Source organism: Lepidothrix coronata, unplaced genomic scaffold (assembly GCF_001604755.1).
Source record: "Lepidothrix coronata isolate B3197 unplaced genomic scaffold, Lepidothrix_coronata-1.0 Scaffold256, whole genome shotgun sequence".
Lineage (NCBI taxonomy): Eukaryota > Metazoa > Chordata > Aves > Passeriformes > Pipridae > Lepidothrix > Lepidothrix coronata.
In genome coordinates, this window is record NW_016690436.1 from 473,728 (window position 1) to 498,259 (window position 24,532).

At 47.4% G+C, this 24,532-nt stretch overlaps 3 protein-coding genes across 4 annotated transcripts in view; 2 read left to right on the plus strand and 1 right to left on the minus strand.

Annotated features, from left to right (window-relative positions):
* MED12L (mediator complex subunit 12 like) overlaps positions 1-24,532 on the minus strand; it is a 101,879-nt gene that overhangs the window by 45,275 nt on the left and 32,072 nt on the right. The gene's annotated exons all lie outside the window — the stretch shown is intronic.
* On the plus strand, positions 6,911-8,497 carry GPR87 (G protein-coupled receptor 87). Of its 2 annotated transcripts, none has more exons than XM_017835455.1 (2): positions 6,911-6,944; positions 7,467-8,497. In XM_017835455.1, exons 1-2 carry the CDS (start codon positions 6,911-6,913, stop codon positions 8,495-8,497), a joined length of 1,065 nt encoding a protein of 354 aa, XP_017690944.1. The 2 variants fall into 2 exon arrangements, with proteins under 2 accessions (XP_017690944.1, XP_017690945.1); XM_017835456.1 differs by having other exon boundaries at positions 7,485-8,497.
* Positions 17,478-24,005, plus strand: P2RY14 (purinergic receptor P2Y14). The gene is made up of 3 exons (XM_017835460.1): positions 17,478-17,596; positions 21,478-21,566; positions 22,366-24,005. Exon 3 carries the CDS (start codon positions 22,384-22,386, stop codon positions 23,395-23,397), a length of 1,014 nt encoding a protein of 337 aa, XP_017690949.1. The 5' UTR covers positions 17,478-17,596; positions 21,478-21,566; positions 22,366-22,383; the 3' UTR covers positions 23,398-24,005.

Genomic DNA, 24,532 nt, shown 5'->3' on the forward strand with positions numbered 1-24,532 from the left:
GCAAGGCACCGTCCAGAGCACATCTGACACCAAACAGCCCTTCAGAGGCCACGTGCTCCTTCCCACTGCCCTCAGCACAGAGCCCTGCATGGGACAGACCGGGAACCACTGATGGAGGACACTCCTTCTCATTTTATGACAAGTCCCTTGCTCACCTTCAGACAGCAAAGTTCACAAAGAACCTCCTGAGCACCAGGAGATGCCAGCTGAGGTCCCTGCGATACGACTGTAGCCTTAAACTTGAACTGTGCAGTATTTACTAACAGGTTGGAACTAAGTGAATGTGCACCTGACACACGTCAAGAGCTGTCAGCTCTGCAGGAACCCAGGTTGCAGCAGACACCAAACCCAGGGCTGTCAGGAAAGCATTAGAGGAAGGAGGCAAGATTAATTCCTGCTTTTCATTGGTCTCAGACCTTTCCAAAATAAAAACCACCATAACATCTTAAAAAAAAATAAAATTAAAACATCATGCTGTCGATTATCAGGAGTTGAGTTCCGCACCTGACCAACAATGAATCTCTCACAAGGTTCTGCAGCAACCACTGCATCTGGATTTTCCTCAGGGAAATGTCAGTGACATACCAAAGGGACAACTGATGCTGAGCAATACAAATTGGACTTCTATCACTTCACTGCTGCTGTACAAGGAGCCAAGAGCAGCCAGAGCTGGGTGGGAGGAGGAGCAGCAGCTCTCACTGCCAGGACCCGATGCCCTGCCTGGGACTGGCAGCCTGTTCATTCCGAGAGCAGCAGAGTAGAGGAACTCTCTGGGCTATGCATGAAAAACCAGGGTTGCACCAGGCAGAACTTCTCCCAGATGTACCCCAAAATCCCCATGTCCTTTTCCTTCCTCTTTCAAGCAGTGGTGCTGCTGCAAGTAGCTCACACAGTTGATTGTGCCACAGCAGGATATACCCGAGCACAAGTAAAAGGCTGACAACAGCAGATCGGGATTTTTTGGTCCTTCTGTGATGTGAATTAGGATTGCATATAAAAAACAATTGCTTCAATGACAAGTAAAATGCCTTAAAGTGAGACTGGAATTACTGAAAGGTTTAAATGGCACTGGCTACATGCACATACCAGCAGTTATTATGATTTCCCAAGATATTTTCTCACAGGGTCCCCTGAGGGACCTGATCAATGCACAACAGCCAGAGCTCAAAGGATGAAGGTACAGTGCTACCAATCACACACCTGCATTTCTGTCTTTGTGCCTCAGGCAACATCTTGACTCTTTTAAAAGTGTCATTGTGAGATTTTTCACCTAAAAGCTGATATTTTCAGCAAAAAGCTCCAACAAATTGAGCCTGGCACCCCAGTGAGCCATGGCCCTGCTGGTGGGCTGCAGAGTGAAGCAGGAGTGGCACATGGCACTGGCAGTTGGCACCACCAAGGACCCACCTGCTCACCTGCACAGGAGCTTTGGGACCCCCACCTATACCTGACCCCACTGAGGGCGCACACAGAAACTGCATCTCATGTGGCACATTCTTGATGGGGGTTCAAGGAAAGCCTCCCCGCGGCACAGCTGTACAGGGCTACAGCACATCTGTACGGGGCTACAGCACAGCTCCCACTGCCAGCAGGTTTTGTGCAACCAGAAAAAAAATGGCAGCAGCATCTTCTAGAAAGAAGCGAAGGAAACATTCCAGAGACAATCCTTTCCTCCTTGCTAATTAGAGACTGCCTTACTGAGAAAACATTCATTATCCCAGCTCTGCCAACCACTGCTTTGTGTTCTCTTTTTTTTTTTAAAGAAAAAGAGCAAAAAGAGCAGTCAGCAATTGCAACCCAGCTCCTCTTGCACTGAGAGCAGCCACTCACCTGCTGCCCCGGTGACACCACTTCTGTTGGCAGATCTCTCCTAACTCCTCATGCAAAAGCCACTGCAGCCCATGGGAGCTGTGGAGCTGTACTTTGGCACTACAGCACTCCTTCCACAGCCCTTCAGCGATGGCAGTGAGGGGCTGGGCCCCCTCAGAGCCCCTCCTGACACAGGACCTTGGCCAGCAAAGGGCCAGCACACCTGAGCAGACCCAGGGCACTGCTGACGGTACCTGCTGCTTTGGGGCCATGAACAGTGCACAGGCTGGTCATTAATGCAGCAAGGGACTGGGGAGCATTCCTGCAGCATCATCTGGGAACCACGGTGCCTGTGCCAGAGGAAAGGGAATTCATGCAGCTTTAGGGTCTGCAAGAAGCTTAAAGAACTGTCTTATGGTAACAATTAACAACAGTTACTAGATTTTGGAACCTCTGCATAGAAAATCTGATTCAATGTAATACAATCCTTGAACTTTTGATGCGTTCAAAAGACAGGAGAAAGTAAGAACTCGATAGCTCAGGCAGTATCCCCAACAGAGGGGATAATATAGGCTGTAATGATGCACTTGAAATGAGAAAAAAATTGATGGTTACATTTGGATAAGGTATTCCAAAATTGGCTTTGAGAAAATTAGATTTGTCTAAATTATTTTTTTTTAAAGTGAGGAAATCATATTATCATAAGGGCACATTCCCCCAAAATGAGAATTTTGCACATTAGATGGTATTATGGAGCACAGCTCAAGTTGTGCTCCCCCAGTGCAGCCACTCCTGCACCTGCACAACGAGTCACAGGCACAAACAGGCTGTGGATTCCAGTACAGCACGGGAGGACACTGAGGCACAGCGGGAGTGAGCACAGTCAGCTCTGTGCTCTACAGCAGGTACAGCCAGCCCAGGCACCGGAGCCTCCCGGGGCACTGCAGCTGTCACAGCCAGAGGAGCGAGGAACACCAGCCCACCCTGTCAGTCAGAGCCCGTATCTGGGGGATCTGCAGGTTCCAGTGACCCTTCTCTTGGGCACAGTGAGCGTGGGGATGGTGTCCCATCAGCAGCGTGTCCCAGTGTGGGGGAGCAGAGGGACAGTGCTCCCACGTGCATTCCAACACGGATGTCAGCTCAGGGTTCAGGGAGCAGCCTGACCACCACCTGAAGCCTCACCTATCTCCTTCTGAAGACAAATGGATGGGACAGGGCAGGCACAGGATGGGATCCTGGAGACACAGGAAACTGCTCCAGCAGAGAGAAGCCAGTAGCACTGCAGCCAGGCCAGGGCAGGACACTGTGCTGCTCTGAGATGTGAGAGGAGGCTGGAAATTAGGGGAAGTTTAAGGAGGAACCTGAAAGCCCAGAAGGGGGTTTTATGCCAGATGCTGGAGCAGACGAGCAGTTTTCTAAGCAGAGGCAGGTTCCTGTTTCTGGCTTTGACTGAGCAGATGGGCACCGTAAGGCACAGCAGGAGACAGCTACACACCAGTCCTTTCCTCTCAGCCTCTGCAATGCAGCCATTGAGCACGGCAGCATTCCTGGCCCAGGGATCCAGCCCATGCCAGCTGCACACCCCCCTGCCTTGCCCCGGGGACTGGGACAGGGGGGACAAGGGCACAAAGCCCCCAGGGCTGTGGCACCCTGTCCACAGCAGAAGGGAGCAGAAACAGGTCCAGCCAGCTGGGTCTGGCACACGGGGTTGGGCACCCCAGGGCTCAGCCAGGAGCAGTGGGCACACAGGAGTGGGCACTCAGGGGCACCCCAGGAGCCCCCACCCCACCCCAGGCAGAGCCAAGGACCGGGATGTGCTGGCTGCAAAAACGCCAAAACCAATGCAGTGTGCAAAGCATGAGAGAGCAAGAGGTGTAACTCACTGATGTAAGTAGCAATTCCAACAGGAATTTCAGGTTATTCCACCGTGCTTTACCAGCACATTAACATACACCTTTACCAAAAGGGAGATGGACCATTTTTGACAGAGGCCTCCGAGGAAGGGAAAGGTGGCAGTGCCCTAGTTACTGGGACTGGACTCGTAGTGAACAAGGGAAAGCACTGAGGAGGGTGAGCAGACACAGGCTTGATCAGGGGATGCAGGACAGGAGTGGGCTCAGGGGATGTAGGACAGGAGCAGGCTGACACAGAGAGCAGTGACACAGGCTCTGTGTCTCCCCCTGCAGCAGCTTCACGGACATGGGCTCTTACCCTGCAGCTGCACCGATGCTTTTTTCCCCTAAATCTTTACAAGTAACTCCATGATTTGTTTCTGACAGGCAACAGAAAAGAACGTGACTGCAGCCAGCCAACAGCAGATTTAATATCTGCCTCACATGTCTGTTGCTGCATTAACCCTGTCATTTACCCAACCTTATGGTGATAAATGCAGAGGGACTGGCGAGAAGCCACATATCAACAAGTTATGTGTTCAAATAAAAACCATCACTTAAGACTCTGCAGCTCCATGACCTAGAATAGCTGGTCTAGGTTGTAAAGAGAGTTTTCTGATTTTAAATAGTTGTAAATAAGATGAAGAATGAGCAATTAGATTTGAGGATATACAATTTCTTTAAACAGGGAGGCAACTTCAAGCCTTAGTCACTAGAAAAACTTTATAGTCATTCCCTGCCCACCTGACACTGAAGTCTGCTATGCAGCCTGTTATTTCATTTCTCCTCTGAGGTTACAGTCATGCACATAAACCAGTCTGTTCACATCAGCAGCAAGAGATTACCTCATCAACCACCAACCAAGTGCAGAAGCTACAAGAAGTAAAATATATGCTGGTTTACAAAGCTACTTGAGAAAAGGAGCAGCTTCTAGTGCATCTTCAAAGCCATCCAAGCAGAATATATTTGTATAGCAGACTGAGACAGCTGCTTCAGGTGAAATTGGTGAGAAAAGTATCCAGAGAACCGGACAAGGAGAGGAAAGCCAGCCCTGCCAAGCATGGAAATACCACATTCCAAAAAGTAAAAAAATCCACTATCAGAATACACAGTCAGTGAGCAATTACAAAATACCTACAATACTCTTTAAATGAAAAACAGGGAATTCTCTATATAGGATAACTTTGTTCCTCTCCTGGAGTCTGCAATGTAGTGGCATTTACCAGAAAGAACCAGAGCACAGGGATACACCAGCTCTGACTCAGACAAGCCTTGCTGACCTACCCCAGCACGTCTGTAACAAAGCCACACTGCTCCCAGTGCTCTGCCCACCACAGCAACCCCAGCCCCACAGACTGAGACAGGAAACTATGACAACACCTTTGGAAAGGTGAGCCTGAGCAGGATCATCACTGTGCATCCCACCTTCTGTCACACAACCAGTCTGTGCAGCAGGAGCACGGTGCCAGTGCTGCCCTGCAGCTCTGCACAGACCTGTTTGGGGAAGCCTTTAAAGCTCCAAACTGCAGCAGCATCACGGGTGCCAGGAGGGCAGGGGGCTGCAGGGGCTGCCTCTCTGCAGAGATCTCTGCAGCAGGGAGCTTTCCACCAGCACCAGAAAACAGTCACCTGTTTTCTGATGTAAAACGAGACAGAACTTCTGGAGAGAGTCAGGGCTGCCTGTGCAGGAAGAGGCATCCACTGATACCACCTGATGTTGGATTCTTACAGTCTCAGTGACAACATCCACCTACAAGAACAGATGCAAAGGTGGAAAAAAAAAGGAGCCCTTTTTAATAGGATTTAGAGCAAAACCCTTTGGGACCAGACAACACCAGAACATGAGCAGTCCATTCCACACAGATTGATATGCAGCTCCATCGAATCCTGGAGCATTTCCCAGGATTGCAGCATGGGGGACACAGGAGCCACCACTTGCTCTCCCTCAATCCCAGGCAACACATCCAAGGCTTCACTGACCTCTCTGGACTGAGTATTTAGGACAGCACTTGCCTGAAGAGCCTGAGAACGAGGAGTTTTCCAGAGACCAGGAATTATGCAGAGTTCCTTAAAAGGAACTCTGAAAAGCAGGGAAGTAAGTACCTTATTTGCATAAGGAGTTAGATATGCATCTTCTCACAAAATCATGTATTCTTTTGATCTCGGTGCCTCCTGGGCAGAAAGGAGAGCTGCAAATCCTCAACAACAGCAAAACATGATGGGTAACTGCTGCTCAGACACAGAGAAAACAAAATACCTACAACACCCCTGACAGTATTGTTACTGTCAGAGCCAACAGTGCCAGGCAAGAAGCCAGACTGATAAAAAGGTTAAAATATCAGAATTAAAGTTTTTACTGATGCTTTCATACTCAGTGACTTGCTTTGGTGCCACCTAGTGCCACACAGCAAGGTTCTGCGTGGGGATGGCACCTAAAAACAGGTTCAGATCTGCAAGAGGGCTGCAGGAATTCCATCATCTCCCCGTTCCCAAGGGAGCAGTCAGGTCTGGTGGAATTGCTGAGATCTGAACCGTTTTGCCAGTTTTCCTATCAAAACTTGTAAGCAGAAAGTGAAGCACAGAAAAATTACTGCATTTGCATACTGGTAAAAGAAAGCCCAGTCTGGAGCACAGCCTTACAAACAGGTATTGGCAAAATCCCTTTGAACAATGTCAAACACTGTGATGCCATCATGGCATAGGTGAGGTTCTGCAGGTTTGAGTGCCTCCCATGTGCTGGGTTCTGATGTGCTTTATTCAAATCATGAGAAAGGAACAGCAACTTGCCATTTCCACCCCAACCTGGGGGATACATTAGGAAGTTACACACATTTATCTCGTAATTATGGATGCAGCTTTTTCCTTCAAGAATTGAGAGATGATAAATTTTAAAAAAATTCCACTCCTTGGCATTCATCACTGAAATGAGTGGGGCTGGGGCGATCAAGACCCTGACAGCAGAACCACTGTGCAGTACCTAGAGATTGGCCCTCAACGTGCCTCAGCTCCTCACTGGGAATTCCAGAGGAAGCTCCTTTCAGAAAGTTCCTCTCCCGGCCAGGGAGGGGAAGGTGGGCTCTTCTGTTTTAATTTGAATTTTTTTTCCCCAGAACATCATCCTGGCACAGGCCCTGCCTCATCCTGGATCCACAGCTGCCAGTGGGACTCCTGAAGAGCATTTCCGCTGAAAACCTACAGCAGCACAAAGGATGGGGTACAATTTGTCCTATGGAAAACTGCCAGGTAAAATAACGATGGAAATATAAGTGATTGAGAAGCGTTTACCCTGTTACTGTCAGTTCCTACCAACATTTGAAAGAAATAAGTCATTTCAGCACGGGCCAGCCTGGTTTGCCTCACCAGCCAAGGTCAGAGCATAAACAACATGAAACAAAATGTACTGTCATTTTATGACAGAGTTTGTAAGTCTGAAATTTTTTGCAAACAGTTACACAAGAAATATTAGAATCCCCTAGAGACTGTGATTTTTAAATACATTTAAGTAAACTAAGTTTTAAATGAGCATTTTGATAAACCTGAGGAGTCTTTCCAGAGCCCTGTCTCCTGACAAACATCATCTCAGCTCACAGGTTGCATTCTATCAGGAAAGCCAAGAGCTGACAACCTGCAGTTTTGATTCATGGTTCACCCGAGCAGCCTCTGGACTGCCCACAGAGAGCCCGTTTTAAAGAGGACAGTTTTAAAACGGCCCCGTTTGTAAAGCACCAGAAAAAGCTTTAAACTTGTTTTCCCTCCTTCCCCCAGACGATCGCCTCAGCCCAGACAACAGCACCTCGCCCAACGCCAGCTCCCCCGGGAACTCCACACACGACGAGTTCACCACCATCGTCCTGCCCGTGCTCTACCTTGTCATCTTCCTGGCCAGCCTCCTGCTGAACGGCCTAGCAGTGTGGATCTTCTTCCACATCAGAAATAAAACCAGTTTTATATTTTACCTCAAAAACATCGTGGTTGCAGACCTGCTCATGACACTGACGTTCCCGTTCAAGATCATCCAGGACTCGCAGCTGGGACCGTGGCACTTCAACTCCTTCCTGTGCCGCTACACCACGGTGCTGTTCTACACCAACATGTACACCACCATCGTCTTCCTGGGGCTCATCAGCATCGACCGCTACCTGAAGGTGGTGAAGCCCTTTGGAGACTCCAGGATGTACAGCATCACCTTCACCAAGATCCTGTCAGCCTGCGTGTGGGTGGTGATGGCCTTCCTGGCACTGCCCAACCTCATCCTCACCAACGGCTACCCCACCAGGAGGAACATCGACGACTGCCTGAAGCTGAAGTCTCCCCTGGGGGTCAAGTGGCACTCGGCTGTCATCTACATCAACACCTGCATGTTCGTGGTGGTGCTGATAGTGCTGATAGGGTGTTACATTGCCATATCCAGGTACATTTACAAATCCAGCAAGCAGTTCATCAGCTCATCCAGCCGAAAGCGGAAGCACAACCAGAGCATAAGGGTTGTCGTGGCTGTGTTTTTTACCTGCTTTCTGCCTTATCATTTGTGCCGAATACCCTTTACTTTTAGTCACCTGGACAAAATTTTAGATGACTCTGCCCATAAAATTTTGTATTATTGTAAGGAAATGACACTGTTCCTGTCCGCATGCAATGTCTGTCTGGATCCAATCATTTACTTTTTCATGTGCCGGTCGTTCTCACGAAGGCTGTTCAGGAAATCCAACATGAGAACCAGGAGCGAGAGCATCAGGTCCCTGCAGAGCGTCAGGAGATCAGAGGTGCGCATCTACCACGAATACACTGATGTCTGAGGGCACCCACAGAGACTCTGCTCACTTATGAGATTGTTTGTATATCGTGTAAATAAAATGTCTCTTTGAGTACCTGACCATGGAAGCTCATTAAGGAATGTGCAGACATGTTCAGTTCTTCTGTGTCAGCTCACCAACATCCATCTCAAATCCCATCCCCACAGGGATCAGGCTCACTCCAGGAAGGTTTGGGGCTGTTTTGGTAGGTTGGTTGGTTTAAAGGCCAACCTAAGGCTGCCTCAGCTTAGAAAATAACCCAGAGCTGCAGGAGGCTCCAGCCAGGATGGACACACTCTGGCCTCAGAGCAGGATCCAACAGGAGGGGTCAGCACCCCCAGGGTCCAGTGGATGGTGGCAGGTGAGCAGGAGGGGAGGAGGTGGCACAGGCCCTGGGGGTCCCTCGCTGTGCCTGGCACAGGGTGAGGCTCAGGCTGCCCAAACAGCAGCGTGGCAGCACCTCACCCAGGGTGTGAACCCTCTGAACCCAACAACATTCACACAGATCATTTTGTCCTGGACTCATCGGGGACTAATCAGACTTGTTTAGATCAAAAGCTGATCAGACAAAAAATAACCAACTTAAAAAAGGCAGGTTGGCAGGAACAGGCAGGTGCCCTGAGCAATCCATGCTCACAGCCAGCCCTGGGCTGTAGTGCAGCTGCACAGGCAGGAGATGGCAACAGTCCATCAACCAGTGCATTACACAGATAAGGACTTTCCTTCAATACAGGAAAAAAGTGTTTGACAAGAAAACCCTGAAAATGAAGCACTCAAATAACAAGATTAAATTCTGCACGAGAACATCTTTGATGAAGTTTTCTGCTGAAATAAGGATTCTTTCTTCTTTTTTTTTTTTTTTACAATGTTAGTTTAGGTTTAGATTTTGTTTTATGAATAATTAAAAAGCTGAAATGTAAGTATGATAATATTTGGATTAGTGAAAGTATTATAAAACTACTTACATTGTCCAGGGGAGAACATTTCTGGAAAGGAAGACAGGATATTTTGGATATTTATCCTACTTTAAATAAAAATACTTTAAATGGCTAAAATACCACAGATAAACCCTGTTTCCTAATCAGCTCTGCAGAAAACTGTTCACAGACACCCTCAAAGACTAGTTCAGGGACCAAATCTGCCATTTAGTACCCTGAGGGGTCCATGCACATACAAACTCATGTTAAGAGAACCATTCTGGGTTTCATAGTTTAAATTCTCGCAAGCACCAAATTGAATGGAATGATAATATTTAGTTCTGTACACAGACATTCCTAACCAAAGACTTTCCTCTTAGGTCTTATATGGTTAAAGTAAATCAAGACCAAGTTCTTCTGGTCTCCCTTTTACAGCTGTAAAGCACCAAGGGTTTATGGTTTGTTAAGTTGTGCCTGATAATTCCTGTGTTAAATTCACAGTGACCTTTTCCCAGGTCGATGGTGGAATTCCCACACAATACCAGCAAAGCCCAAAGAGCCACTTCAGCGGAAAAATCCCTGTGTGTCCCTCGCCAGGGACACTAAGGGCAGGTGAGGAGATGGAGAACAGGCATGCAGGGTCCAGGATCCACCCTGGCACAGCGTGGAGGTGATGGTACAGCGCAGGGATGGCTGCAAGAACACCACCAGATGGGCACCCACATCCCTCCAGCAGCTGTGTACCCTCCTGACAGGATGCACACACACCACCTTTCCCACTACACACTTATTTTTTTAGCTAAAGGATAGATTTTCACAGGATTTCCTCCTAGGATTCCTCATATGAACTTCACACCAAAAAATCTATTACACAAAGCAACCACACTCGGGTGTTGGGGCCATGCCCTTCAAAGAACAGCCTGAAGAACGGTCCCCCCTTTCCAGGGGACTAAAGGGATAAAGCAGTCGGTAGTTTCTGGGAAGTGTGGTCCCAGGAGTGGGGCATCCATATGAAATCTGGGAAGGGAAGACTCGGCCACACACTCTCAGCACACAGGCCAGCCACGACCAGCCTGGGCTCTGCAGCCTGACAACTTGTATGCAGACAACCCTTCACTGTAAAATCACCCCAAAAGCAGTTTACTTTATCTGGACATGGTGTATCTGTGATAATCTCCCATCACTGGTTTGTGCACACACTCACACACACAACAGCTCTTTGAAGATGTGGTTTGTGAAATATTTTCCCAGGGCTAAAAATGAATTATGCAACAACATCCCAATCCCCAAATACCAGATAACTATATTTAATTTGTCCAGATTTGACATGGAATTTTGGTCCTTAAAAGTCCATCTTGAAAGAAAAAGGTACAAGGAAGCTTGAAGGGAAAGTCTCAGGCCCCAGCCTACACTGTCATTTCAGAGCCACATCAGGGCAGACACAGATGTGAACTGTGGCTGTGCAGTCCCAGAGTACCATTTTTAACAGGAAACACAGTTTTCTGGTTGGAAGCACAACAGCAGATCTGACATAAGAATGTAAAGAGCAATTCTTGAACAACTAAACAATTCATGGACACTTCAGATTTTTTCATTCAGTAAACTTGGCATTACAGTGTTTGTAATTCAAATTTAATTATATTTCACATACACTGATTGAATAGCCCAGGCAGAACTCTCCATGCCAGGGGGTTATTGTGGTAGAAGTGTGATTTGAACTCATACTCAGAGCCAGCTCCAGACCTCAACTGGTGCAGGACTTTTGTCACTACATACATTATACCCTCTACTTCTGAGGTTTCTCTAGCAATGACATTTCCTGTGGCTTTCCACCAGTGCAGCTTCACAGGAATCCTAAAAAAGGAAATTAAACCCACCCAAAGTTCTAAAAAAAAAAAAAAAAAAAAAAAAAAAATCCATGTGGTGCTCACCAGGCTCTCCTGATGGATCAAGCAGAGGGAACCATAACCAGCATGGGCACAACGGGCTCACCCAGCCAGGCATTGGTGTTGGAAGCATCAAACAGGGAAGCCAATGCAGAACTCAATATGTGACAGAGCCCATGGTGCAAACATGACAACAGGATGGAGGTCTTGTGGCTTGTGTTACCCAGAAATGCTCTGTACAAACTGAGTCCACCGCTCACCTAAATATAGTCTGTACAATGCACCCACAAAGAACAGAAGATTGGACCACAATCCCACCCACAGCACTTTGCACAGTAGTAGTTAATAAGGTACAAAAAGTACCCCAGTTTTGCACCTGACTGGGGGATGAGAACTGGACAGGAAATTGCTGGGACAGTTCTCTGAGTTCGTCCTCCTCACCCTCCCCAGGAGAGACACTGCTCAGTAAGTGCTGCCAAATATTAAACCTGTGCTATTAAACTTGTGATTGCAATTGTGTTGATAGTGTTCTATAGAGCTACTCTGCAGTTAATGTATTTATCACCAGCAATCTAAAAGAACTGTATATGCTGCATTCAGTAACCTGTGCTATTGGTGGCCTCGAGTGGCTCTTTTGAATGTGACCAGACCTGCAGTTCACAGACCATTCATCCACCTGGTGTCACACCTAGTTTTGTTCTTGCAGCATTAAACTGACAGGTACAGGATTGCCATGGATAAATTATTGCAGAGATACAAGTGTGCACCGACCCAGGAAGGGATAGAACAGGCCCAGAAATGTTGGAAGGATGAGAACAAATATATTAGAGCAAATAGAACAGTGTATAAATCAGCTGAAAACAGAAAGAAGAAAACATAAAGGAGTTATCTATGCAGTTTTGGGAGCTTGTTTATCTTGTGAGCAAAAGGAAATCAGAAGTTCTCCATTTCCTGAAAAGGTTACAGATGTAGAATATCAGACTCTGAAGTCGCAAATGAGGTAATTAAAACATCATTGCCTTTCAAGAAAGAGACATGGGAGAAATTGAAAAATTATATAGATATTCTTCTAAATCAAAATGAGCAACTAGAAATACTACTGTCTGTGGCTGAAAGACAAGAGGAACAGCTGCAGGAAAGGCTAGGTAAATTACTTGATCAAACCCCACATGAAGCACTCTCTAATCCAGACCAGCACAGCCTCATCCCTCAGCACCCTGCTGCCCCTCATGCCCCCCATAAGGCAGAACGTCTGCACCAGGAGTGGCAGTGGTGCCATCTGAACACAGACACAGGCATGGTGAGTGAGTTCCAGACAGATCCTTGTAAGGCACCAGAAGGCTGTTCCACAAGGATGCACAGACATCCACTCATCAGCCAAACAAAACTGAGCAGAAAAGCTTTGCTGGCAGGTTTGGCAGGGTAAAAACCCCAACCAGAAGTCCTGCAATACTTTTGTAATTAGCCAGCCTTCTAGGGGGATTATCCTAGTAAAATATTTGTCTTGTTCATCCTGCTTTTCCCAAAGCTTGGCCACCAACCCAATAGGATCTGTGTGATTTCCCGTTCAGCAGGGCTGGAAGCACTGCCAGCTCTGTTAGCAGGTCTGCCAACGGCCCAGGTAACACCCCCAGGCACAGGTATCACTCACACCTGGCTGTGTCAGAACCTGTCAGCCCCACTCCTGCCAGAAAAGGCTGCAAAGCTGCCACCCCACGTGTCAAGAACCAAATCACCCCCAACCCTTTTGTCACCAGACATGCTCTGACACACTGGTAGTGTTCTCCCTCTCAGGCTCTGGGACAGCAGTCCATCAGCAAGACCATAAAAAGGATTTGTTTCATAGGCCCTGAGCTCAGACAAAGCATTAAAAAGCTTCTCTTACTAAAACAACCAGCAGAAGGGAATTTTGGATTTTGGAGGAAGAAGCAGACTTGTATGACCGAAGGTAAAATGTGTTATCAGTTTGTTCTTAAGCTACCAAAAGTACATGGTACAGAGCAGGGTCTTCTGGCAACCCCCCTCACTGCTTGCTTTCTAAACCTTTGGAAACAGCAGCAGTATCTTTAGATCCTTAAACACTCAGTTTGGCTGGCATTTTGGAAAAAAACCATGTTTGTATAACGGAGCGAGCCCACGGTTTGCCCTGGTGGCCAGAGCCATTCCAGCAGGGTGAAGCTGTACACAGAGCTGAGGAGCCCCACCCGCCCCTTAAGCTCTTAATCCTCTGCCCTGGACAACTGCTTATTTCTCACTGCAAAAAATTATCTGTGCTGCAATGTTTAATCCATCACAGGACAGCAGCTTACACTGGCAAACACTGCACTGCCCCTTTTCTGGGGCTCCCCACGCTGCTCAGAGTGCACGCTTCCCTTCCTCACTGCAGCCAGCACTCTGACTGACACACTTGGGTTTAGTTCAACAATTCTATAAAAGTTTCAACCAAGAATGCCATTTTAAACCAAAAAGCACAGCCATACTATAGGAAATCCTACAACAACAGAATTTCAAAATATAAAGGATGAACATCTAAAGTATAAACTACTCACATACACACACACAACTTTTGATCAACTCCACTGCCAACAGTCTGTCCAGACCATGCACTGTTGAAATCAGGTATCCAACTTGAGAGTACGTGAAGAGTTGTGTTGTGTTTCAAGTAAAAGGATTGTCATCAGAAAAACCAAACTATAACAAAAATTGAAAAATAATATGTCAGATGAAAGCACAGCGTGAGGGAGACAGGCAACATCCCCATCAGGCCAGGCAAGGGATGGCTGTTTACAGCCCCGGACATTTAACGTGGAAAGGTGCATTTCAAGCTTTTCCTCCTCTACCTCAATGCATTAACACACACAAAGTTGTGTTCTTCACACACCATTCAAAGCAAACACCATTATCTTTATTTCCTCCTGGGCAATGAAGTTGGTGAGTTACAGAGTTGCTGCAAGCCTAATCAGCAGGGTCCCATGGCCCATTCAGAGACCCCACTCCATTTATTTCAAAATAGTCTGGGTTCCACACTCCAAAAATGTTTTGCAAAGCACAGAAAACAATGCTGGACTGTGCCAGAACTAAATACCAACTTCTCACTTTAACCTAAAGAAATTTCCCCTCTAGGAAGAAGGAACGTACCCTTCTGCTCAGGGGCAGGCTGTGCCCAGCAGCTGCCCTGACCCTTCATCCTGGGCAGCCAACACCATTACATAAGCAGAGCCAAACAAAAATTGTTCTAAAAACATCTCACAAAATGTCAGTGGGAATTGTTCTGGAAGTCACAGGACCAGGCACAGCAACCAGGACTGACAGGAAGGCACGTGGAGAAGGGGCGCGAGATTTCCCTGGAGCGTTGGCTCCGGTGTTTGCTGCGCCCCTGGAAAGCCAGCCAGCCCTCCCAGCACAAACCTGAGCCCCTGGAAAGCCAGCCAGCCCTCCCAGCACAAACCTGAGCCCCTGGAAAGCCAGTCGGCCTTCCCAGCACAAACCTGAGCCCCCATAAAGCAACCGCTGGAAATCCACTGCAGCACATGCTGACATCGATCCAAGTTACTCAGTGTAGATGAGTGACATCACATTCTAAAGAAGCCGTAAATACGGCACTGGTGTTGTTTTCCTCAGAGGAACAAAGTCAGCACAATGCAACAGTTTGTTAAACATTCCCACACCCCCCAGCCCCAGCAGGGCTCACGTCCAGCAGCCCCAGGAGCGCTCACCCCCGGCAGTGCTCGCTGCCAGAGCTCCAGCACAAAGCCAAGCAGAGGCAGCAGGGATGTGCCCGAGCTGTCCCCCACTCGGCTCAGAGGAGCAGCCAGCCCAGTCACACAGGTTACCAGGGCTGACAAGAACAAGAGGCCACACTTTCTCTGGTTTTTCCTGGGCGGAGAGTGCAGCAGGGGGAGGCATAGAAAAGAATATCCAAACCGCTACGATCCAAACTGATTCATCTACTTTACAGCTTCCCAGCCCCATTTCTAGGTGGCACAAGAGCAACTCAGGATCTGATCTGAGACTCCAGGAAAGGAACTGGGTATCAGAGACCACTGAGAACCCCTTTTAAGCCAGGTGGAATTTTCCGAGTCAGACTCCCCATTCAAATCCAGTTTTTCAAACAGGGAATAATAAACAGGCAATCAAACCCCAAAGATGTACCACACATGGATGTCACCCCAGCAGAGGCCAGCCCTGCAGTGACACATTTACCATATAAGACCATAGCAAAGGCCGCTTCCATCACACAGAGGCTGGCAGTCTGACTCAAAGTGTTGGTTGCAGGCTCAAGTCATGATTTTTCTGATTAATCAGCAAAAAAGCATATTCAGCTCTTTGCTAAATTCTCAAACACTTGAAATAATAGGAAGAACTTCTGAATGTTTCAGTTATTTTCTCCAAATTTCACTAAGTCTCTGAACAATGACCTCCTTCAACAGAAGTGCCCATGGGAGGGAGAGTTTCCATCAAGGTTGGGGGACAATTCTGCTTTGCCAGAAGTTCCTCTTACCCTTTATTTTATATTCCTCTTTCAAACTCAGTTGTCTTGGCCAAACTGCACTTCTCTTCCTCTCCTGCAAGGATTCCATCTGGACACAACTGGAACATTGCTTATTTTAATTTTAGGCTTAGATGAGGAAGCTGTTGGAAAAAGTTTGTTGTAGGTCACACTCTGAAAGCTGACCCTGGTCCCAAAAGGGATATTGAGGCTTCTGCTGCTGCTTCTGGGGAGAGGAAGCACAGAAATGAAGGAAAAAAAAAAAGTCAAAGTTTTGGGTTTTTTTAGAATTAATTACAAACTCTGTCTCAGAGAACCAAAGGTTTTTAAAGCCAAAGCCTTATCTAACCTATTCCTCTTGTCCTCACTTCAAGAAATGACCATGGGGTGGACAGAAAGAGATGGAAAATTTGGCTGATTGGTGCCTTCTGGGGAAGACCTGAGAAGCCTCGTGCACTGTCCTGCCTGACCCATAAACCAACAACCAAATCCATCACCCCAAAGCCATGAACTGACCACCACAGCTCGAGCTGGGAGTCTCAGAAATGAGAGAGGGGCAAGAGTGCTCACAAAAATGTACAGACAGTTTTACCTCTCAAGATATCCCCTATTGCAATGAGAGAGATTCAATGAAACTGGGGGGAAGGAAGGAACTGGAGGTTCAGGCTGACACGCACTGGCCCCGAGAGGACTTCACACAACATCAACACATCACAGAAGGTACATTCATTTCTTTGTGCCTTTGGGCCCTCCTTGTATACAGATAAACCCTCACAAAAGGAATGCCCATGAGGAATTGTATATTTACTGGAGGGTTTGGGTAACACACTGTCAAGCAGAGCTCAAGTCATGCACTAGATGTTTATCAGCTCTAAGATACACAATTTACATATTTCATTTATTTTAAAATAAACATTTCAATTTCAATTTCTCTCCCCCAACCTCAGCTCCCTCTCACAATATACTCCTTTCCCACATCCACAAAAATATTAGCTTTTCTATTACCACACATTTTCACTAATTCTGTGCTTGATTTCAAAGCCTGCCAGTAAACTTATGGGAGGAATAGAAAAGGAGGAAGCCAGGCAGGGGAGTAGGATTAAAAGAAAAGAACAGGACAAAAAAAAAAAAAAAAAAACAAAAAAAAAAAAAAAAAAAAAAGAAGAGGAAAAAAAGCAGCCAAACACCAAAGACCCATCAGGTATCCCCAGAATCCATCTCCCAGTCTGAGCACGCCCTGGGCAGGCACCACGCAAGCCCGTGGCTCCAGTTCAGAGCCCTCTCATGCACGGAGCAGCAGTCCCGGGGCAGGATGCGTCACAGGAAAGGTCGCAGCCAGCCCTGGGAACAGTTTAGGAAAAGCAAACTCCAGCCGTGCAGTTGGGACGCTCGCTGCTGTCTGTGCCAGCTGCACTTGTGTCCCTCCCGGCCGCTGCTCAGCGTCCCTGTCCCGGACCGGCCCCGGGCAGCGGCAGCTCCCGGAGCCCGGCACCAGCTGGGCAGGGCAGGGCACGGCCCCCCAGCCCTTCCCCTTCCTGCTCTGAAATCCCCCGCCCGGGCGAGGAGCGCCGATCTGCCCAAATCCCCCCGGGACGGGAGCGCCGATCCCGGCACAGCCTCCGCCGGGAGCGCGCACGGGGCGCGCGGGGCCGGGACCGGGACAAGGACCGGGACCTGACATTCCCAGGCTGCAGCTTCCCGGCCCTTTTTCGTGCCAGGGCAGCTGCGAAGGGCTCGTCCTGTCCTGTCCGTCTGTCCCTGTGCTGCAGCTGAGGAGGAACCACAGGCGCCATCCCGCACTTCTGTCCAGGTGAGACGCTGCCTTCCATCACCTGCTCCTGCCCCCTGCCAACGTTCTCAATTAACTGCCACTGCGATTTTATTTTTTAAACTGGCAAATAAGGTGAACATCCATACTTTCTGCAAACCACTAACAACTCAGAGCACAAAGCAGCAGCTGTAACTAACTACAGAAACCTGTACAGAAACTGCTCCACATCTGTGAGGCTGAGCCAGCACAGATGGAGGACACACAGGCAAGGATTCCTCTTCTCTGTCTTAAGAAAAATATCTTTTCTTAGCAACTACTTTTGTTTTAATTTACGACTGAGGAAATGTAACTGTATAAAACTCATAGTTTAAAACATCAGAAATAGAATTTAAAGTAAAATATTCAAATGACAAATTTTACCATTAAAAAAGAATATTAAAGGGAACAATTTCTTTATTTGAAACATATTTTACTACTTTTAAAAGTCTAGTTTTAGGACAACAAAATTACTGATTATTAAAATGTTTTATTGACCTAGTGCCCTGATTTTAGCTAGGGAAGAGTGAATTTTGTCCCGGTAGCTGGTACACAGCCGTGTTTGGGTTTGGGATGAGAACAATCCTGGTGGTTCAGCTGTTGCTGAGCAGGGCTTGCACCAAGTCAAGGACTTCCCTGCTTCTCATGCCCTGCCAGCACAGAGAGGCATAAGGAGCTGACCCACCACTTGTTTTTCTCGGGGTTTGTTTATCTCTCTTGGTTATTATTCTTTTCATTGCAATCTTTTTGTCATTATATTTCAGTTCTTAAACTGTTCTTATCTGATCCTAACATTTCCTCTCATATCCACCACTCCGACATGGTAATTTGGAGATAGGAAGGATCTCCGTGGGGAAATTTTGAGGCTTAATTAAAAAAACATTAATATTTAAGCTAGATCTGAAAATGATACTACATGCAAAGAGCTCAGAGCATTGTCCAAGTTTCCATGTGGGTATCAGGGTTTGCACAGACTTCACAGTGTAACCTTTTAATGCTAAAAGCTTATGGGGTCAGAATAATGCAGACCCTCGTCTAAAAATCAGAAACAAAAAGGGAATGAAAAATTTAGCTTATCAGAAAAATGAAGCTGTTGAATTTCAGATTTCAAGAGAGCACAGGGACTGCTAGACAGTAAGGAGAAGTGAAACAATTACTGGTGGGTTTTGCAAGACAGAAATACAATTCTGCCCTTGAGGTGTCCGGACGCTGCGGCCAAAGGAGCCCGCGCTGCCCTTGAGAGCTTTAACAGGAAATACATCCCCTTATCTGCACTGCTCTGTGCACTTGTACACACTGCTGCATGTACCTGTACACACTGCTGCATGCACCTGTAGATCTGCACTGCTGTATGTACCTGTACACACTGCTCCATGTACCTGTAGATCTGCACTGCTGTATGTACCTGTACACACTGCTCCATGTACCTGTAGATCTGCACTGCTCCCTGCACCTGTACACACTGCTCCCTGTACCTGTACACACTGCTCTGCTCTGTGCACCTGCTGGCTCTCCTGCCATGTCCTTCAGAACACGTGCCAGGAGAACATCCCCTATGATCCAGCCAATGCAATACCTGCGGTCACCGACTGCTGCCTCCTCACTACAGCATCCTGGATTTTGCCTTTTTGGATTCAAAGTGATCTGTTAATGTAGAGTTGTTCACACTTCTGCTCTTCCCCTTACTAACTGCAGCTGCAGACAGGACACACCCACAGTGTCACCAGGCTCGCAGGGCCACAGCCACAGTGACATTCCCAGGACACACATCCATTCTCAGCTGCTGTCAGAGGGGACACGGTCCTCACCAGCACCCCAAGGAGCAGTTGAGGAGAGACACGGCTCGCTCGGCCCTCTGTCCTTACACACCAGCCCCGAGGGGTCTGGAAGGCACAGCAGTGAGGAACTGAGACACTGCAGAGGTTACACTGCACTGACTGACCCCCCTCCCCAGAGCCATGCAGAAAGGGAGCACCAGCACCACGTCTGGTGCCAGTGCAGTTACTCCCTTACTGCTTCCTGCAGTGGGAACACGACTTTATTTCTTCATCCTAATTCATCCTTCGTCATCCTAATTCCACTCTTCATCTCATTTCCCTCCACTACACCTCTGTGACAAACAAGAACAACTACCACCCAACACACCATTTTCAGGCACTAAAATAGCCCATGGTGTATTTTGCATACCTTTATTCTCTTAAGTATTAAAACCCAGACATTGCCCCATGACAAATGACATAATAAGAGCAGTAAATAACAAAATGTTAGTCTCTTGGCAAACTTGCAACACGTTAAATCTACCAACAGTCACCACAGTCTCCACAGTCACCACAAGCACTGTCTTCCAGAAATCAGCAATTCCAGCCAGGGACCCTGAGCGGCTCCACCTGGCACCCACCCCACAGGCTGCCAGGCAGGGCTCCTCTGTGGGGATGCAGAGAAGGGTCAGAGCAGCCCTGAGCAAGCACAGACTGAGAAGTGTCCCAGTGCCTGGGGGAGAGGGTTCCCCTCAGCCAGCCCCAGACACCCAGCCGGGCACGTGGGAGCAGGGACAGCACCCACAGCTCAGCACAGCTCCCTGGCCCTGCCTGTGCTCCTGAGCCTTGCCCCTTCTGAGACCCCCAGGGAGACCCACAGCAGCTTTCTCACTGGATTGCACCAGCATGGCCAGCACTGCAAGTCTGCCCAGTACCGACATTCCCACCACACTAGAGAGAAAATCTTAAACCAAGGTTCTTCTTTTAGCACACTCAGCACAATTTGCAATAGCTGCGGTGTGTGTTGTGCTTCCTCCATCTCTAGCTTCCTCCTAACTTCAGAGGTACCATCAGGCACGATCATCTGCCCTGATTAACTCCATTTCGCAGTTCAAAAAAGATTTCTGGTGACATTCACCACTGTCACCAGTTCCTGACCGAGTAACTGCATTGCTTATTTATTTATCAAGCAGCTGCATTCATTTCCGTAAATAGCTCAGATGTGCACTTGGTACTACAGAATCTTTGGTAAATTCAGGGAAAATAAAAGAAACACGACTTGTAAAGATTATTCTTACATTCAGTAAATCAGCCATGAACTTTGAAAATTGACAGCCAAGTTCAAGAATTGCCTTAATGCTACTGGGGACAGTCAGGGGACAGTGCAAGAGTCTGACCTCAGAGGGGACTGAGCACTTCTAATGGTTTATGCTACTTCCCTTTTTGTGTGTTTTGCCAAGACAACACCATTTGCAAGCTGAGGAAGTTCAAAGCTTTTCTATATTTTACCAAATCAATCTTGTTCATCCAGTGAATCAAGTTTGCTGGTTTGCACAACGAGTTGACATTATTTACACAAATCAATACACTTCATGCTGGCCCAGGTGTTCTGGGCCGAGAACTGTTGCTCCAGTACAAAAGGCTGTTTGTGACACCCGTCCCAAAAGCTGGCACTAACGTGTGCCCTCTGCCTCACACCAGCAGCAGCCACAGGAGCCACCCCGTGGGCTAACGGGGACAGACCAGTGATGGGAGAGTGCTCCCTGCCCCCCTGAACCGCTCACAGCAGCAGGACAAGGCCTTCCAGAAAGAGCCAAGTGCGTGACGAGGTGACAGAGAGAGCAGGTAACACTGATCATGAACCTAACTGTTGCAATGCACAGCAGGGGCCACAGGGGCCTCCAGCCTTACCCATGCAGTGAGGGCTGAGGTTGGGTATGACCTCAGCCTCATGAGCTCCATGGCTCTGCCCCCAACAATTCCCAAGTCCTGACAGGTCTGAAGCCTTGGCTAAGTGCTGATTCTGAGGTGGTCTAAGCAAGTGTTGCACTGCAGGAGCCCCTCAGCACCGTGGGGTCACACTGTCCTGTGTCACAATAAAAGACTATCTTCCTGTCTCTCCCACAGGACTCACAGCGAGAGCAGAGGCCCCAAGCCCAAGAATGGACAGTGCTCTAGACCCTTAGCAAAGCTCCACAGCAGGCAAGGCAGAAAAGGTAAGGACTTGCAATGATACGGAAAGATGTGCAGAGTCTGGCTGGGACTGTGGCTCCCTCTCAACAACAGACATTGCTAAATGTGCTGGTATCAAATGTAAAATTTGCCTGGGGTGTCCTCCATGCTGCACAGACACAACAGACTTTACAAAGACTTCATATCCACATCTCTAATGACACAGTTCTGAAATAATCTCAGCACAAAACATATTAAATGGCTTAGGAAGTTCATTAAGTATCTGCTTCCAAATCCAAGCATAGAAAGACCCACCTGCGGGTTCCTCACTTCAGAAAACCCTACAGAGCAGGAACAAGTTCTAAACACACCACATGCAGAGAGAGGATCCTGCTGAGACAGTCTGGCAAGAGGAAAAGAACAGGGACACAGCAGAAAGAATAATTTTTAAACAGTGTGTTACTATTTAAATAAAAAATGCCATTTGTTATTGGTGCCTTTTCAGGAGGTCCTTCTAATTTCAGCAGTATCACCCCAAATTGGACTCATGCCCAGGAAAGAGGCAGCCCAGGGCTGGAAGGCAATGGGTTAAAGTCAAACAGAGAAGCAAATGGATCCTCTGTTCAAAGCAGCAGCATGCCCTTGAACATCACCAGACAGTGAGTGAAATGGCACCACTTGGAAAAATACTCTGCCCCACTGCTGGGAGCTGTGGTGTGGGAACGTGGTCATTTCTGAGAAGCAGGCCACGTTTATTTGGAAGCAAGAGTAGAAAACTTACAGTAACTAACAGAAAGCTCAGCATCACTCTGTCCTACTGAGATACTGTTTCTCTGCTCCTAGGAACGAAGGCGCTGTAGGATGTTCAACACCAGCACGAACGCCTCGGGAAACAACTGCAGCCCCCGCACAGCAGTGACCACGACAGTCATTCCACTGCTCTACTCCTTCATCTTCCTCACAGGGCTCTCGCTGAACGCCCTGGCAGGCTGGGTCTTCCTGCACGTTTCCAGCACAAAGAGTTTTATTGTCTATCTCAAAAACATCGCCGTGGCCGATCTCCTCATGAGCCTGACGTTTCCTTTCAAAATCCTGGCTGATTCAGAGATTGCACCTCTGGAGCTCAACCTGTTTGTGTGCAGATACTCTGCAGTCGTGTTCTACATGAACATGTACATCGGGATCACCTTTTTCGGCCTCATAGGGTTTGACAGATACTACAAAATTGTAAAACCTTTGTTCACCTCCTTTGTTCACACAGTGAACTACAGCAAGGTGGTCTCTATAATCATATGGCTGTCGTTAATGCTTATATCATTTCCAAATATGATTTTAACTAATGAAATCACTAAAGACAATTATTCCAGAAAATGTATAGGTCTTAAAAGTGAGCTTGGCAGACAGTGGCACACAGCGACAACTTATATTTGCACAGGGATTTTCTGGGTTGTTTTTATTCTGCTAATCATATTTTACACTGCTATATCCAAAAAAATATACAGCTCTTACAAAAAATTCCGAAGGAGCTCAGACACGGCCAAGAGAAAAACCAGCCGGAATATATTCAGCATCATGTTTGTGTTTGTCATTTGCTTTGTGCCCTACCACCTCTGCAGGACCCCATACACCCTGAGCCAGACCAGCTCCCAGTTCACCTGCCAGTCCCAAAAATCACTGTACTATGCCAAGGAGTTCACTCTGATGCTGTCTGCTGCGAACATCTGCCTTGACCCCATTATTTATTTCTTCCTCTGCCTCCCTTTTAAAGAAAAGCTGTATCAAAAACTGCATCTCAAGCTGAAAGCTTCAAGTGAGGTTGAAATTTCTAAATCCAGAAGATCAAATACACTTCGGGAAAGTATAAACATCTTGTAGTTTCAGGTCTGTACAATTGTGCACGTTTCAGGAAGTCATTCACAAATGCAAATGTCCCAAAGAAACACAACAGATGAGAACCAGCAACAAACAAAAGAGGTTTCAACACAAAACACCAAGTGCTCTTTCTCTGTATATAACCATTATTGCATGTGCCAATGTATTCACTGTGTGCTGTTTCACTGACGCTGTGATTGCATTAGGATGTGACACAACCCACCTGGATCTTCAAAACAGAGAGAGGAGTACCTGGAATGGCATGTTCTAGAGCTCCAGGCCATAGGTCTCTGAAAGGATCATCCAAAAGACCCAAAACCAAACCAATTTTCTGCTGTTTCTCACAAAGGCACGACACACGACAGCCACCAAAGCAGCCTGACAGCCCTGGGAACACCCAACAGCTCCCCCTCGAGCAGGCAGAGCCCTCGGAGGCAGCACGAGGATGGTCAGCACGGGTCTCTCAGACTTGGCCTCCACCAGCCCAACCAAGGGGACCCAGACTGTGCTGGGAATCTCACTCGTGTATCTGCTGGGTCACAGAGCGAAGGGTTGGTGGCAATGCACAGCTTAAGGAAGGATTCTATGCCAACAACTGGGGGGGGGGAAGATAACAAATAAAAAAATAAATTTAAAAAGAAAATCAAAAACCCACACAGCAAATCCTCACAGATACACACAAAGCCTGAAATATCTTTGGTTATATATATATATACATATAAACATATAGAAGTTTTCTTAAGGGACATATTCTATAAAACTAAGAACTAAACATAACTATTTGTCACCCTTGGGCAAAAAATGTCAGAATATTTCTATAAGATGTGATGTTCAATCTAAGCAAGGGTTTCAAGAGGATCCTTCTATAAAGTAAGGAGCACAGTTACACTGCACGGTCTTCCTCAGGGCTTCTCTGAACTAACATGAACACAAACACATCCACACCAAACTGCAGAAACTCTGCTGGTGCAGGAAGAGGCAAGAACATCACAGAGCTGTCTGTGAACACACAGGTACCACTGTCTAGAAAATCCAGGTGCATTTAAATCCAGAAAGAATGGTTTGTTGGTTTTCCCATGCTTTTGACACAGTGATAAAGCATTTCTGTTTGTACCAAGGTAACAGCTGAAAGCCACCA